Source organism: Mus caroli, unplaced genomic scaffold, assembly GCF_978045245.1.
Source record: "Mus caroli unplaced genomic scaffold, Mus_caroli_1 scaffold_2, whole genome shotgun sequence".
NCBI classification, from domain to species: Eukaryota; Metazoa; Chordata; class Mammalia; order Rodentia; family Muridae; genus Mus; species Mus caroli.
In genome coordinates this window covers 51,185,889-51,200,178 of record NW_028227257.1, presented here as the reverse complement: position 1 = coordinate 51,200,178, position 14,290 = coordinate 51,185,889, and the positions used below count along the sequence as shown (strand labels likewise).

At 45.2% G+C, this 14,290-nt stretch overlaps 1 protein-coding gene across 2 annotated transcripts in view; it reads left to right on the top strand.

The window, feature by feature from the left end:
* Window positions 1-14,290, top strand: part of Mertk (MER proto-oncogene, tyrosine kinase) — a 105,088-nt gene that overhangs the window by 84,859 nt on the left and 5,939 nt on the right. For both annotated transcript variants that reach the window (XM_021155563.3, XM_021155562.3), the window contains exons 15-18: window positions 1,109-1,227; window positions 7,508-7,617; window positions 10,166-10,325; window positions 11,652-11,788. In XM_021155563.3, the coding sequence (XP_021011222.1) occupies window positions 1,109-1,227; window positions 7,508-7,617; window positions 10,166-10,325; window positions 11,652-11,788 (526 nt within the window). The remainder of the gene's footprint in view (window positions 1-1,108; window positions 1,228-7,507; window positions 7,618-10,165; window positions 10,326-11,651; window positions 11,789-14,290) is intronic.

The window sequence follows — 14,290 nt, the reverse complement described above, 5'->3', positions numbered from 1 at the left end:
TTTCCTGGGTGCTGATGGAGTTAACCTTCTGAGTGTGCTAAGTCAAAAACACGAGAGCCACTCACGTGATTGCCTTTGTTGAGAGGAGGTTGTCTGTGAATTGAAAACCAGTGAAGTCAAACTATAAACAAAGACATCTCTCTAAAGAGTCTTTGAGAAATACTTTACAAACCAACTTCTGAGTCATGGCACATTGACTGTTTCATAGATATGACTGAATGTAATTCGGTGTTATATAAATATCTTTGAAAAAAATCAACAGACATGAATGAGTATCAGTGCATGGTGTATATGGGACATTATCCTGAGATAAACAATCTGGAAATAGTGACCTTTTTCTTTCCTGCCCTTTGCCTTAGTCCATAATACAATTTTGAGCAACCTTCCAAGGTTCTATATGTCTAATGCTGCAAAGAGGTCTGAAAGCTCAGGTTTGGGAAAAATCTCATGTCAAAGAAATAGCTATTGTTTGCAGTAGTGGCTAGGAGAGACATTGGACTTTGCTCAACAGGTTGCACTTGGAAGCCTAGAATCGGGTCACAGGTTCCTTCTAGAATTCCACACTAACACACTGCAACTTCAATCCCCGAAAGTTTAGAAAGAGAGGTTTTGAAGGTAGGCCCTCAAAAAATGCTTTAATAACTTTAAACGTCTCCTTGCAGTAGGCTTTCTCATAGGAGTGTTTAGCTAATTTGTCCTCAGGTTCTCTGAGGTCTCCACCCCTAAGTCATTCAGTCTAATAAAAACAGAGCACAGAATCCTTGACTTCTAGTTGTCTGTTCTTGTGACAGGTTGGTTTATGAGAGTTCTCTTGGAAAGAAGGAAAGAAAGAAAGAAAGAAAGAAAGAAAGAAAGAAAGAAAGAAAGAAAGAAAGAAAGAAAGAAAGAAAGAAAGAAAGAAAGAAAAAGGGAGAGAGGGAGGGAGATAGAGAGAGTCATGCAGCTTACAGGTGTTACATATCCTAGACTCCACTGTGAGAGACCCAAGCCTTTGGTTTTCACCTCTTGGCCTGTTTGCACGTGGCTTCAATTTGGCCAGCAGCCTCCAGGGTTTATGTATTCGTATCTAACAAGGGCTCTTTGTAACTGGTCCTGTTTTCAATTTCAGGCGTGTGTATAGAACTGAGCTCTCAAGGCATCCCGAAGCCCATGGTGATTTTACCCTTCATGAAATACGGAGACCTCCACACCTTCCTGTTATATTCCCGATTAAACACAGGACCCAAGGTAACAGGCCACTTGTGCTGCCTCTCAACTGTTTCTGAAGCTTTTATGACAACTGGGACAACCCTGGTGTCCCTGACAATGCAGAGAAGGTCACTGGCCTTGGTTCAGAGTTCACTGTGCACTCAGGGGTTAAACTGTGGTCTCCATCCCCTCGCCAGGCCTATGAGTGGGTGTTTATCCCTGCTCATGGTGGGAGGAAGCCAGCTGCTCCCACAATCTTGGGCCAAAGTCTCCTTGACTACAGTCTATAGAGCGTTTATGTACCACAGACTGTTAAGAGGCACTCTCCTAAGGAGTTGTGTTTTGTTCGTTTGAGATAAGTTTATATTATTAGCCCAGCCAGCCTCCTGAATGCAGAGGTGACGAGTTTATGCTTGTCATACCCAGATCTCCTAAGGTACATTTTTCAGAGTCCTGGTAGTTGTGGGTTTCAGCCTTTGAAATGTGAAACATTCATTTGTGAATGTATCCTCTATGATCCGCATTAAGATGGGTTGCAGGTAGATGTGATGAGGTGAGAGAACCCAGCTGCTACCCTTGTATCCTGGTACTCTCTGAGTTGGCTAGCACCATGACAACGACACAGCCCTGGCCATTCAGGACACAGCCAGAGAGCCAATGCTGGGCCATCTCAGAGATTTGGGACCATGAACTCAAAGGCTTGCTCTCTGTATGGTCAGTTTTTACTGTGGACTTCAAATATTGTAGATTTGGGGGTCCTGCACTAGGGACATTGCTGTGGGCCTGCTTATGAAGCGAGCACTGTGTCCCTTCTTCATGTTCCCTGTAGGCAGAGTGACTGGAGCCTGTGTGCACAAGCTGTTGTGTCCATGGCATGCTTAGCCTGGTCCTTCATCCCTATCCATCAGTTTACTCTCTGTCTGAGGTGGTGGCATTACCACAAGGCACCCACAAGGGGAAAATACAGGGCTAACTGCTATCAGGAATCTGCCCTAGATTCGGACAGATTTTACTGTGGGCCAACAATGTCCCCAGACATTGTTGCCAAAAACCGCAGGTTGTGGGAAGGAACTGTACCAATCAGTCGATACCTGAACATTCTCTAACACAGCTGCCTCTGTCCCCTTAGCTGCCATCAACTGTGGAGCTCTAGGGACTGTAACTACAGACAAGTGGTTTAAGTTTTCCTTTCAGGTTTCTTGCTTTGGCTGTCATGTCTGTGAACTCTTACTGACTCCTTGTTTAAATTGTCTTTTTCCTGATGCTTTCTAAAAGTGTTGAGATTTATCTGATATATTTGGGTATTCAGTCCATCTTGAGTCAATTTTTATAGATAGAAGGTCTGAAATTTAGTTTAAGGCTTCTTCAATTCATCACCATCATCATCATCTTTTTTTGTCTTGGCCAGGATCTCATGTAGCCCAGGCTGGCTTCTAACTCACTACATAGCTAAGGATAACCTTTAGCTCTTGATCTTGTCTCTGTCTCTAGCTCCAGAGTTCTGGGTTACAGATGTGTGCTACCATGCCCTGTTCCTGTGGTGCTGGGAGATAAACCCAGCACTTTTTGCATGCTTTATAAGAACTCTACCAACTGCTACATCCTGACCCTGAAGACCTTTTGATTGGTTGGTTTTGCATATCATTGGTCATCACTTATGAGATGGCCACCTTTAATCTGATAAATTGCTTTCACACCTCTATCAAAAACTTGTCAGGTTGTGGGCCTATTTCTGAGCCCTCCTTGTGGTCATTGAAATCTCTGCTCATCCTCCACGCCCACACATCCTCTTGAGAACTGAAACTTTTCTGTAAGTTTTAACACCATACAGTGTCCTCCTGGCTCTATTTGGCGTTAGGGGGACTTTTTTGTTTTGTTTTTTTGGGTGTTTTTGGTTTGGGTTTTGTTTTGTTTTTTGTTTGTTTGTTTTGAGACAGGGTTTCTCTGTGTAGCCCTGGCTGTAGACCAGGCTGGCCTCGAACTCAGAAATTCGCCTGCTTCTGCCTCCCAAGTGCTGGGATTAAAGGCATGCACCACCACTGCCCGGCTATTTGGCATTTTTTTACACACCCTCCCCTGCTTCTCTGCTTCCCCACCCCACCTCCAGTGTGTGCTTCAACAATTCTACTTCAACCTGCAAAGGTTCTGCTGTAATCTTTTGTCCTTTTAAACAAAATGACAAGTAAGACAAGCAGGCACACACTACTTGACTCATCATTTCCACTTGCAACAGTATCAGAGTGTCCGCAGTGGAGAATCACCCCCAGTATTACAGAGATGAAGAAGGAGTGCTTTTTTACACTTTGATATTTTGTAGCCCGAGATAAAGCTGGAAGACACAGAGTTCTGGGATAGCTGGGCCTCGCATGGAGATTTTATTCAGGCAGCTTCTTTGCTTCCTGTGCACTCAGTTCCCAAGGCATAAAGACCTTTTGTTCCGACACAAGATTAAGTCTCAGGACTTGTCAATGAGCTTCTGAACAGGGCCTGGATTCTGGCTCCAAGTGTCACTGTCCTCAGCATGGACAGTGTCCCTGGAGGTACGCAAGGCAAATAGGCAGATGATCAGCATCAACCGCACTATCTCACAGAGAGCAGCATCTCACAGAGAGCGGCAGCTGGGATGACCTATGCATTTGGGGAAGGAAGGAATTCTGACTGGAGAAGCTTTAGTAGTAGTCCATGGTGCCAGCGGTGGGAATAAAAACAAGAGAGAGGGGGGAATGGGAGAGGGGGAGGGGAGAGGAAGAGGGAGTGGGGGAGAGATGGGAGCAAAAGATTGGTGAGCACATGCATTGTAGGAACCTCTGGTTTTCTCCAAAGACAATTGTGGGGACCTTGGGGCAAGGGCAAAGCAGGGGAGGATGAACAGGAGCTACAGCAGGGGAGGATGGATGGGGAGGAGCTACAGTGGGGGAGGATAGATGGGGAGGAGCTACAGTGGGGGAGGATGGACAGGGAGGAGCTACAGCAGGGGAGGATGGACAAGGAGGAGCTACAGCAGGGGAGGATGAACAGGGAGGAGCTACAGCGGGGGAGGATGGATTGGGAGGAGCTACAGCAGGGAGGGAGTACCATTTAGGAAGTCTGAGTCTTTTAGCCATGTTCATCTTCAAGCCTGTTGAGGATATTCTGAGTTCCCTGGATTTCCACATGGAATTTTAGAAATAACTTGTTACATTTTACAAAAAAGCAGGATGACACTGGAACAAAGTTTATGTTGAATACAAAAGTTGAGCAATATTGACATCATAATATCAAGTTTCCTAAGCCATATGTGGAAAATAAATTCTTCTTATATTTGGATTTTTAAAATTTTCACTAACACAATATATTTTTTTCAGAACGTAAGTTGTACGCATCTTGTGAAATTTGTTCCTGAATATTTTTATTTTTGTTGTAGTTGAGACTGTGTCATTTGTCTCACCTTCAGATTGTTCTCACTAGGGCAGAAAACTCTGTCATGACACCTGTGGTCATCCCAACACATTTAAAAATTGTTCTTTGTAATTATCTTTTAAATAACTTTTAGTCACAGGCTCCAAGAATAATGTAATTATTACAGGAACAATATCACAAATTAGTAGTATCTTCTACTTACTAATGACAATAGGAGTTGCTATTTCCTGGATATTAGCACCTGGAAAACTAACTACACGGAGAAGAGACAAAACTTCCATGTTTGACTTGCTGACCTTTTTCTGTAACTCTGTTACTTAAAGGTGAGGATAATTATGGCATCATGGTTTTCATTCATAATTGGCAGGTCATAGTTGGGAAATATGTCATTACAGATGTAATGCTCAAGCTTATAGCTGACTGGTAGAGAGCTTGTCTGACACAAGGCCCTGAGTTCCATCCCCCGTACCATACGGAAAAACCAAACCCAAATGCAGCCCCTTTGTGAACACCATTTTGGAAACCTTATAGTCCTTGGAGAATGAACCGTGGCAAATCCAGTGTCATGTGGAGGGGTGATAGTGAGAGAGTAGGTACCATGGACAGACCACTCATGAGTCATGATTGCCAGGAACTTTGTGGTCAGGCTTTCTTCAGTGCCACGGCTGCAGTAAGGGATTCAATTATTACTTGAAGATTTCCATTATTCATCATCCCTATAACCAATTCTAAATGCCTGAAAGGCTCTCTCTCGCTCTCTCTCTCTCTCTCTCTCTCTCTCTCTCTCCCTCTCTCTCCCTCCCTCCCTCTCTCCCTCTCCTTCCCTCCCTCCCTTCCTCCCTCCCTGCCTCTTTCTTATTGTTTTTGTTTGAAGACAGGGTCTTACTTACTTTGTCTCTATCTCTCCCTCTCTCCCTCCCTCCCTCCCTCCCTTCCTCTCTCCCTCTCTCCCTCTCTCCCTCTCTCCCTCTCTCCCTCCCTCCCTCCCTCCCTTCCTCTCTCCCTCTCTCCCTCTCTCCCTCTCTCCCTCCCTCCCTCCCTCCCTCCCTCTCTCCCTCTCTCCCTCTCTCCCTCTCTGTGTGTGTGTGTGTGGTGGGGATGATGATGCTGGGGATTAAACCCAGAGTTGCAGGGTTGTGTGTGCTACATGAGTCCTCTCCCATTGAGCTGCACCCCCATCCCACTGATGCTGTGTTTATTCTCTTAGAAGTTTTATCTGATTTTTACAGCACAGAGAAAACATTAAATGGCTGAAATTCTAGAAAGGCACCAGAGGGGAAAAAAATTAGAATTTCAGAATGCATGCTTGTATTTTAGTTCAAAGATAAGGGTGAATGCTAGCCTAATTGTTGCTGTCTAGAAGAAGAATATTATCTTTCAAAATAGCTCAAAGTAAAATCAGCTGTCTTAGCATATGTGAGGTCCAGAGATCAATCTGGTTTAGTGCCACACATACCAAAAAGGAGAAAGAGAAGGAGGAGGATAAGGGGAAGAAGAGGAGAAAGGGAGGAAAATAGAAAAGGAAGGTGAATAAAAAATGATATCAAGAATACAGAATTAGGGCTGGAGAGATGGCTCAGCGAGTAAGAGCACTGACTGATCTTCTGAAGGTCCTGAGTTCAAATCCCAGCAACCACTTGGTGGCTCACAACCATCCATAATGAGATCTGGCACCCTCTTCTGGTGTGTCTGAAGACAGCTACAGTGTACTTACATATAATAATAAATAAATCTTTAAAAAGAAAAAGAAGAAGAATACAGAATTAAAAATATCTCCTATCGAGTTGGTTTTTTCCCCTCCCAACATCTGCCCCTTTCCTAGAATATCTCCTCTTCCCTCATTAAAACCCTGGACCCCATGATAGAGAGAACTGACTGTCACCGGTTGTCCTCTGACCTCCAAATGTGCGTGGTGGCACAGGTGACCCCTCCCTCCCTCCCTCCCACATATAAAACAAGTCGGTGGATGCAAAGAGCATGAAAACCAAACAACCATGCACCCTCCCTCCTCCTCTCTGCCTGACCTGGTCCTCTGGCCCAGGGGTCTTGGGATGTGAAGGCTCAACTTTGGCCTTATAAAATGTGGAAAGATGCAAAATATTTTTCACCTGAAATAGTTTTAAAGGCAAAGAGAATGTGGTATTTTCCAAGAGGTTTTTAGAGTTTCTGCTTATTCCCTTTTTTGAAGCTTTTTTTTTTTTTTTTATTTCTGAGCCCTGTGTGGTGGCTCATGTCTGTCATCCCAGCACTGGGGAAGCTGAGGCAGGAGGATCTTGAGTTGTAGTCTAGTCTGAGCTGTGCAGGAAGATCTTGTTCCAAACAAAGTGTCTCTGTGTGTGTGTATGAATGATATAGAAAGGAAAGATCTGTCTCTGTGTCACCACTACAACTTAAGAAATAAGAACACCATTTCCAGGGCTGTAGAGATGGCTCAGCAGTTAGGAGCACTGCCTGCTCTTGCAGAGGACCCAGGTTTGATTCCCACATGGTGGCTTACAACCATCGGTAATTCTAGGTCCCAGGGTTCTGATACTCTTTTCTGGCCTCCAGATGCTAGGCACACACATGATGTACATCATGTGTGTGCCTAGCATACATGCAGGCAAAATGCTTAGACACATAAAATAAAAATAGATACAGCAGGCTGGAGAGATGGCTCAGCGGTTAAGAACATTCACTGACTGCTCTTCCGAAGGTCCTGAGTTCAAATCCCAGCAACCACATGGTGGCTCACAACCATCCATAATGAGATTTGATGCCCTTTTCTGGGGTATCTGAAGATAGCTACTGTGTACTTACATATAGTAAATAAATTAAGAAAGAAAAAAAATAGATACAGCACTGTTTCCCCCTTGGAGAGAGTAGCTTGCCAACTTTTCCTTCTAAATGATTCATGTCTTTTCTTGTTTCCTCCCCTCAGTACATTGCCCTGCAGACACTGCTGAAGTTCATGATGGACATTGCCCAGGGAATGGAGTATCTGAGCAACAGGAATTTTCTTCATAGGGATTTGGCAGCTCGAAACTGCATGTAAGAACCTGGGCCATCCTGGGACGGCAGGGTCATTAGACTTCATAGGGTGGGAAGTGACCTGCTATTAGGTTATGGAGGGCATCTGGCTTGGGAGGGGGCAGAGTACCTTGCTTTCTATGGGGTTTCTATCGCTCTGATTCTACCTTGGGCGTTTTCTGTTTCTGCCTCCAAGAGTCTGGCTAGTATACAATGCTTTCTCTTATGATTAGTCTGTTTTCTCCTTGTCACTAAGCTAGGGGCACTAGGAGTGATCTTTGGGGTCTTTTGCCATCAGCTAGCTTTGGATCCATAATAATATGTAAGTCAGCTAACCATAGTATAACTTGAACAACAATAATGAAAATTCTAAAGACTGTTTGCCCATGCCTTTGTTAGCACACAGCTCTCTCCTCAAGGAGGGTAAGAAATGGTGTGTTCTAGACTCAAGTACAAGTGACCGTGGCCTGAGAATAGAGATTCAACAACCTCAAATGTCATATTCTAAAGTGGAAACTGTTTTCAGGTTTTTATACTAACATAACAAAGAAAATCATAAATCAACACACTTTCAAATACATTGGTAGGCACATCGGGTAGGCAGATGTCAGCAGCATGGGGAAACTTCTGCTATAGGCTCAGATGCCCCATGATGACATTCGTGGCTTTGGTTGGTCTGCTAAATTAATACATCCAGAGCAGTTTCCTCTGATGATCACTGGACAGGCACAGAGGTGGGCAGAGACTTGGCAGTGAAGTGAGCTAAATATAACTCAAGATAGATTGCAGTTAGACTCTGCCCTGCGACAATCCAACCGCTGCTCCTCGATCATTGAACTTCTAACCAGATAATCGGCCTTCTAGAAGGTTCAATGGGAGGTGTAGTTTCTTTCCAGGAACTTTTGTTCATATCTATCCAACCCTTGTGATAACATTTGGTACCTTAAATATCTAGAAGTTCTTTTGCCACAGCAAGTGATGAATTATAAGAATTTACGTGAGAACTTTGGACTAGAATTTTCTCCATGTCTTTACCTGTTTTGACAGAACCACCTGATGTAGATCTGCAAACACCTTCACTGTTCCTTGGTTTTAGCTTGCCGGTTGTGAGAAGAAGGAGTGGCCCCTGTGTGTTTGTCTTAGTTAGAGGTTTGACTATAGAGTTGGCTACTCACTCTTATCAACCACAGCCCCTTCCCCCTTTAATTTAGTCTTTAAAACCCCAAGGGAATTGGACTTTATTACTGTTTTTCGAGCGTGGATACAGAGTCATGAAATTTTATTTTTCTTTTAACATTTCCTTCGTGTTTTTCCTACCAGGTAGGAGGACTGCCTGTCTAGTTTGTCCTGAACTAAGAACGTGGGTCTTTTGGGTGTGCACACCTGTATTCCCAGAACTCGAGAGACAGGCAGAAGGGTCCACAGTTCAAAATCATCCTCAGCTGCACAGCAAGTTCCTGGCCAACCTGGGCCACCCTGTCTTTAAAAAGAAAAAAAATATGGAAGGAAGGAAGGAAGGAAGGAAGGAAGGAAGGAAGGAAGGAAGGAAGGAAGGAAGGGTTAATGTCAGACAGATAAGGATATCTCTGATACCTGCCTCTTCTCCCTTCTTTCCTCTCTCCTCTCTTCTTTCTCTTCCCCTTCCTTCTTGTCTAGGACCTGTTTTACCCGTGTGAACTATGATTACCATTTATTTCCCTTTAATTTTCCAGTTCCTTCCTCCATAGCTGCCCACATTAGCCAGCAGTCTTTCAGCACCATCTTTCCACTTGTGCTTCCCACTCCTCCCAGACTTCGCCTCCTCTTCTGCCTCTACACTGCCTTGCTTGGTCCACAGGTCCAGCGCTGCTTCCAGACAGATGGTGATGGCTTGATGCAATCCATGAAAGGACCAGGAGGAGCGGCTTGCTGTTCCTTCTACTCCTGCTCTGCCATATCTCTGTCCTACCCCACCCTCCTGCCTCCAGCCACTGTGCCTGGATGCCTTTGCTGGGCCAGCCCCACACAGGCCAGAGTGATGGAAATACAGTAATATCTTCTCCCGATTATTTGCTATGTCTTTGACCTCAAAGCTGCTTCCTACCCCAAGCTCATGGCTCATGGGGTCCATTTCTCCTGCTCCTCCTCCTGTTCCTCCTCTTCCTCCTCCTCTTCTTTTTCGTCTTCCTCCTTCTTTTTCCTTCTTCCTTCTTCTTCTCCGCTTCCTCCTTCTTTCCCCTTCTCTTCTTCCTTTCCCTTCTCCTCTTCCTTCCTTTTTCTTCCTTACTCTTTCCCTTCCCCCTCCTCTTCCTATAAAGCTGTCCTGTATCCCATGCTGGTCTTGAACTTGACCAGCAGATGAGGATGACCTTGGACTCCTGCCCTACATGCCCTGCTATTTCCATTTGCGCTGTGCTCGGGAATCAAACCAAGGGCTTTGTGCATACTCGCCCAGCATTTTACCAACTGATTCACATCTGAAATCTCCTCATGTCTTCTTAGTCACGTTTCATCCATTTTGAACCACATCTGGTACAGGCCTGGGATTAAATGCCCTGTTCCGCTGAGGACCAGAATTTACCTTTCACAGGTTGCGGGATGACATGACTGTCTGCGTGGCAGACTTTGGCCTCTCAAAGAAGATTTACAGTGGTGATTATTACCGCCAAGGCCGCATTGCCAAAATGCCTGTGAAGTGGATCGCCATCGAGAGCCTGGCAGACCGAGTCTACACAAGCAAAAGTGACGTGGTATGTGCATAGCTTTGATTTGATAGACAGTGACACACTGAGAGAAATGACTGAGCCTGGGGATGTAGGGAGTTACGCTCTGATTAAACGAGGGTTGGGAGCATGCTCGGAGCACGCTTTTATCTCATTTATTCACTCATTCCTCTGCTTTTTCTTGTTCTGGGGTTGACTCTGGGACCTCACACATGCTATGAGAACACTAGCTACTTTCACAACCTCTTCTTTACTTTAAGATTGAATTTTATTTTAATTATGTGTGTAGGTATGATATCTGTGTGTGGATAAGGAAGCAGGTGCTCTCAGAGGCATCAGACCCCCTGCAGTCTGAGCCAATCACAGGCTGTGAGCCGAAAGGGATGCTGGAAACCAAACTTGGGTCTTCTTCAAGAGCAGAAAGTGCTCTTACCCAATGAGCCATCGCTCCAGCCCCTTTTACTTTTTAGTTATTTTTATGTACATGATTGCTTTTCCCACATATATGTCTGTTCACTGTGATGTGCCAATGGAGGCCAGAAGACTTTCAGATCCCCTGGAACTGGAATTAGAGATGGTTGTGAGTGTCCATATGAATGTTAAGAATTGGGCCTGGGTCCTCTGGAAGATCAGTCAGTGTCTTAATCACTGAGCCATTTCTCCAGTCTTCTCTACCTTTTATTTTTGAGGCCAGGTCTAGCTGTGTCACCTAGAAAGCCCTTGAGCTCTCAATCTGCCTGCTTTAGCCTCTCCAGTAGCTAGGATCACAAATGTATGCCATTATACCTGGCTTTCATTTTTTCCATTAATTAATTAATTTATTCACTTTACATAGCATCTTTAATTCAGGACAACTAGTACGATGTCGTAGCGTACTCACATTTGCTTTGCATGTGACCTTCAGAGATTCCCAGGTTTCTTTGCTACAAATAAGTGACTTATTGCCCATAACTAAGATATTTACATTAAAGTGAATGAGTTCACGCAGTAGCCTTTGGAACCCAGATGCTATATAACAGATGCTGTGTAATTATACCCTTGATCCAAGCTTGGGGAGAGAAAACACGCCACAGTAAGAGCAGAGCAGTGTACCAAGTAAGCAGTGTTGATATGTGATGAGGCTCCCGTCTGCCTTTGGCCAGGTTTCCCAGAACAGCTTTAGTAAGAACGGTTAACTATGGGGCTTCAACCCCATGTATTGCTGTGTCAGGAGAACAGTGGGCCTCAGACATAATTACCAGCTCTGTGTGCTTCGTCATCGGGGCTTTAAGGAAATGACCTTTCCCTATGAAAAAGTCCATTCAGCCTTTGTGGAAAGACTTTTGTCCTAACTTCTTGTGCCTTTGTTCTCAGTGGGCTTTTGGCGTGACCATGTGGGAAATAGCAACACGGGGAATGACTCCCTATCCCGGAGTTCAGAACCATGAGATGTATGACTACCTTCTCCACGGCCACAGGCTGAAGCAGCCTGAGGACTGCCTGGATGAACTGTAAGTGTGCATCCCGGTGTCACTGGGCTTTCTGCATGGGGCAGCTACCTGGCTATGAAATGACCTGAGAAACACAGTGCTGGCTGGTGCAAGTGGGGCCTGCTGTTAGCCTAGAGAGCCTGTGCAGAGAATGCCTCTAACAGAAGCCTCGGGCCAGCAGACATTCCTAATGCAGGTAGAGGTGTTTATCCAGCTTCTGTACACCTGCCGTGGCTCACTCATCCAAAAGGTCTCAGTCTCCACCAGTGGGCACAGTCAAGGCAAGGTACCAGTGTGTGTTTACAAACACCAACATGAGCATCACTAAGAAGTAGATGGTGCCAATACAACATAGGCTCCCTTTGTAGTATATTAGGTTCTGGGATCCTTCATCCTTACTCACTTTGAACCCAGTAACCCTTTTTCTCAATAGCATTTCAAGTGTTATATAAAAAGAGTGATCACACCTATTGGGAAACTTAGGAATCTGCACCAGTGCCTTTGAGGACAAACTGGCTCTGGGGATTGCTTGGGAAGTATTCTGACAAGGCAGTTGCTTATTCCTATGCCTAGAGGGTGTGGTGGTATTGGTACAAAGTTGGTCTAGAAATTGTGTTCCCTGGAAGACCTATGCCCGGCCAGCTGTGGATTCTCCTACCTCCCATCACATTGCACATCCAACCAACACAGCCCTCTCTCAGTCTTCAATGCCAGGCAGCAAAGGGAAGAGACCCAGGACTTGTGGATGATCAGGTCAGGCCCTGTCCAATAATTATCCACATGTGTGGCCATGGCAGCTGGCTTGACATTCCTGTATCTCATATCACAAGCCACATTGTGTGTGTTCTTGGGAGAACTGTGGTAGCTTGACAAAAGCAACTGGAGTGGTGGAGGGTTTCCACCACTTGTTCTTGCTACCTCTCAGCCCCCTTTCTCATACAGCCAAGGATACCCTGCCTAGGGAATGGTCCCACCCACGATTAACATGACTGTCCCATAGTGTTAAAGTAATCAAGATCATATTTCACACTCGTGCTGATGGGCCCATCTCTCTTATGATTATAGATTCTGAGAAGTTGAAAATAGTAATATCACTGTATATTTGTTGGGGGGGCAGGATATGCATGTGTGTCATGTTATTTGTCATGTGTGTCTGTTTATCTGAAGGCTGGAGATTGGTGTCAAGTGTCCTTCTCAATAGATCTCCCTTTTCTGAGACAGGGTTTCTTGCTGAACCCGGACCTCATGGATTTGGCTTGTCTGGTTAGCTAGCTTGCCCCTGAATATCCTGTCTTCACATTCTGATGGCTGGAAACATAGGCCAGCCACTGAAACTACTTGGCTTCTAGATGTCTGCTGAGGGTCCAAATTCTGGTTCTCACATAGGCAAGTGCTTTATCTACTGGGGGGCGTCACCACAGTTTCATCCTTAGTTTGGTCTCCCTAAGTACTTTGCTGAGCTTTTCGATACAATGTTATGCAGTTCTGTCTTCAATGGTGACTTACACTCTCTTTGGTGAGTCTCCTCCAAGGTTTGGGATATTCTCATCATATTTAACAAGAACATTATAACAACGTAGGCCTGAGCTAGCCCTGTCATGGAACAGCATGGGGGATGCTGGTGTTCTGCAAGACCCTCAGCCCCATCCCAAGCTCTTTCTCTGCTGCCTCATTCAGCACACGGGCCGGGGCACTTTGTACACAACCTCCTAAGTACAACTATGGCTCAGGCTCCAAGCCAAACACAAGGAGGATTGTTTTGTTCCCAGCCACAGTCTGCTTTGTGGTTAAAGATATTCGATACCAAACAGAAAGAAAGGCTGCAAATCTCTTGACAATATCTTAAGGCCTTGATTAAATTAGTCCTAAGGTTTCACAGTCATTTTGAAGAGGGCTATGTTAATGAAACGTTGGCTTCTGGAAATGAGGAAGCCTTGCTGTGCCGCCACACTGCCCAGGAAGTTTTGTGGTGATTTCTTTCTCCACTGTTCCCCCTCCAGCAGCAGAGACTGGCATTTGCAATGGTCAGTGTGGGCCTGAGTGAGTTCCAAGCTGTGTCACACGGTGGTTTTTATGTTTCACTTCAAACTAAAACAAGCCACTGCTGAGCTGGTGTCGTCTGAGAACACTTTTAGCTGGTGGAGTCAGCTACCGCCCTGTGGCTGGGGGCCCAGGTGGTTACAGACAGACTGCCATCCCCCTGTTTCTGATTTCTGACAAACCCTGGGCTGACAGATGTGATGTGGTCAGCAGGCTGCTGGAGCAGGCTTTATTCCTCATGGGGATGCCGACAAGCAACAGCACCCCAAAAGAAACTTCTGTACTTGACACACAAACTCATACACATACTCATATTCATATATACAAACACACACACACATACTTATACACACAAACACACACTCACACACAGACTAACACACAGCACACACTCACACTCACAGACACAGACACGAACACAACTTGCACCCACAAACCCACACACATTCAGACACACAAACACACTCACTAGCACACACATAC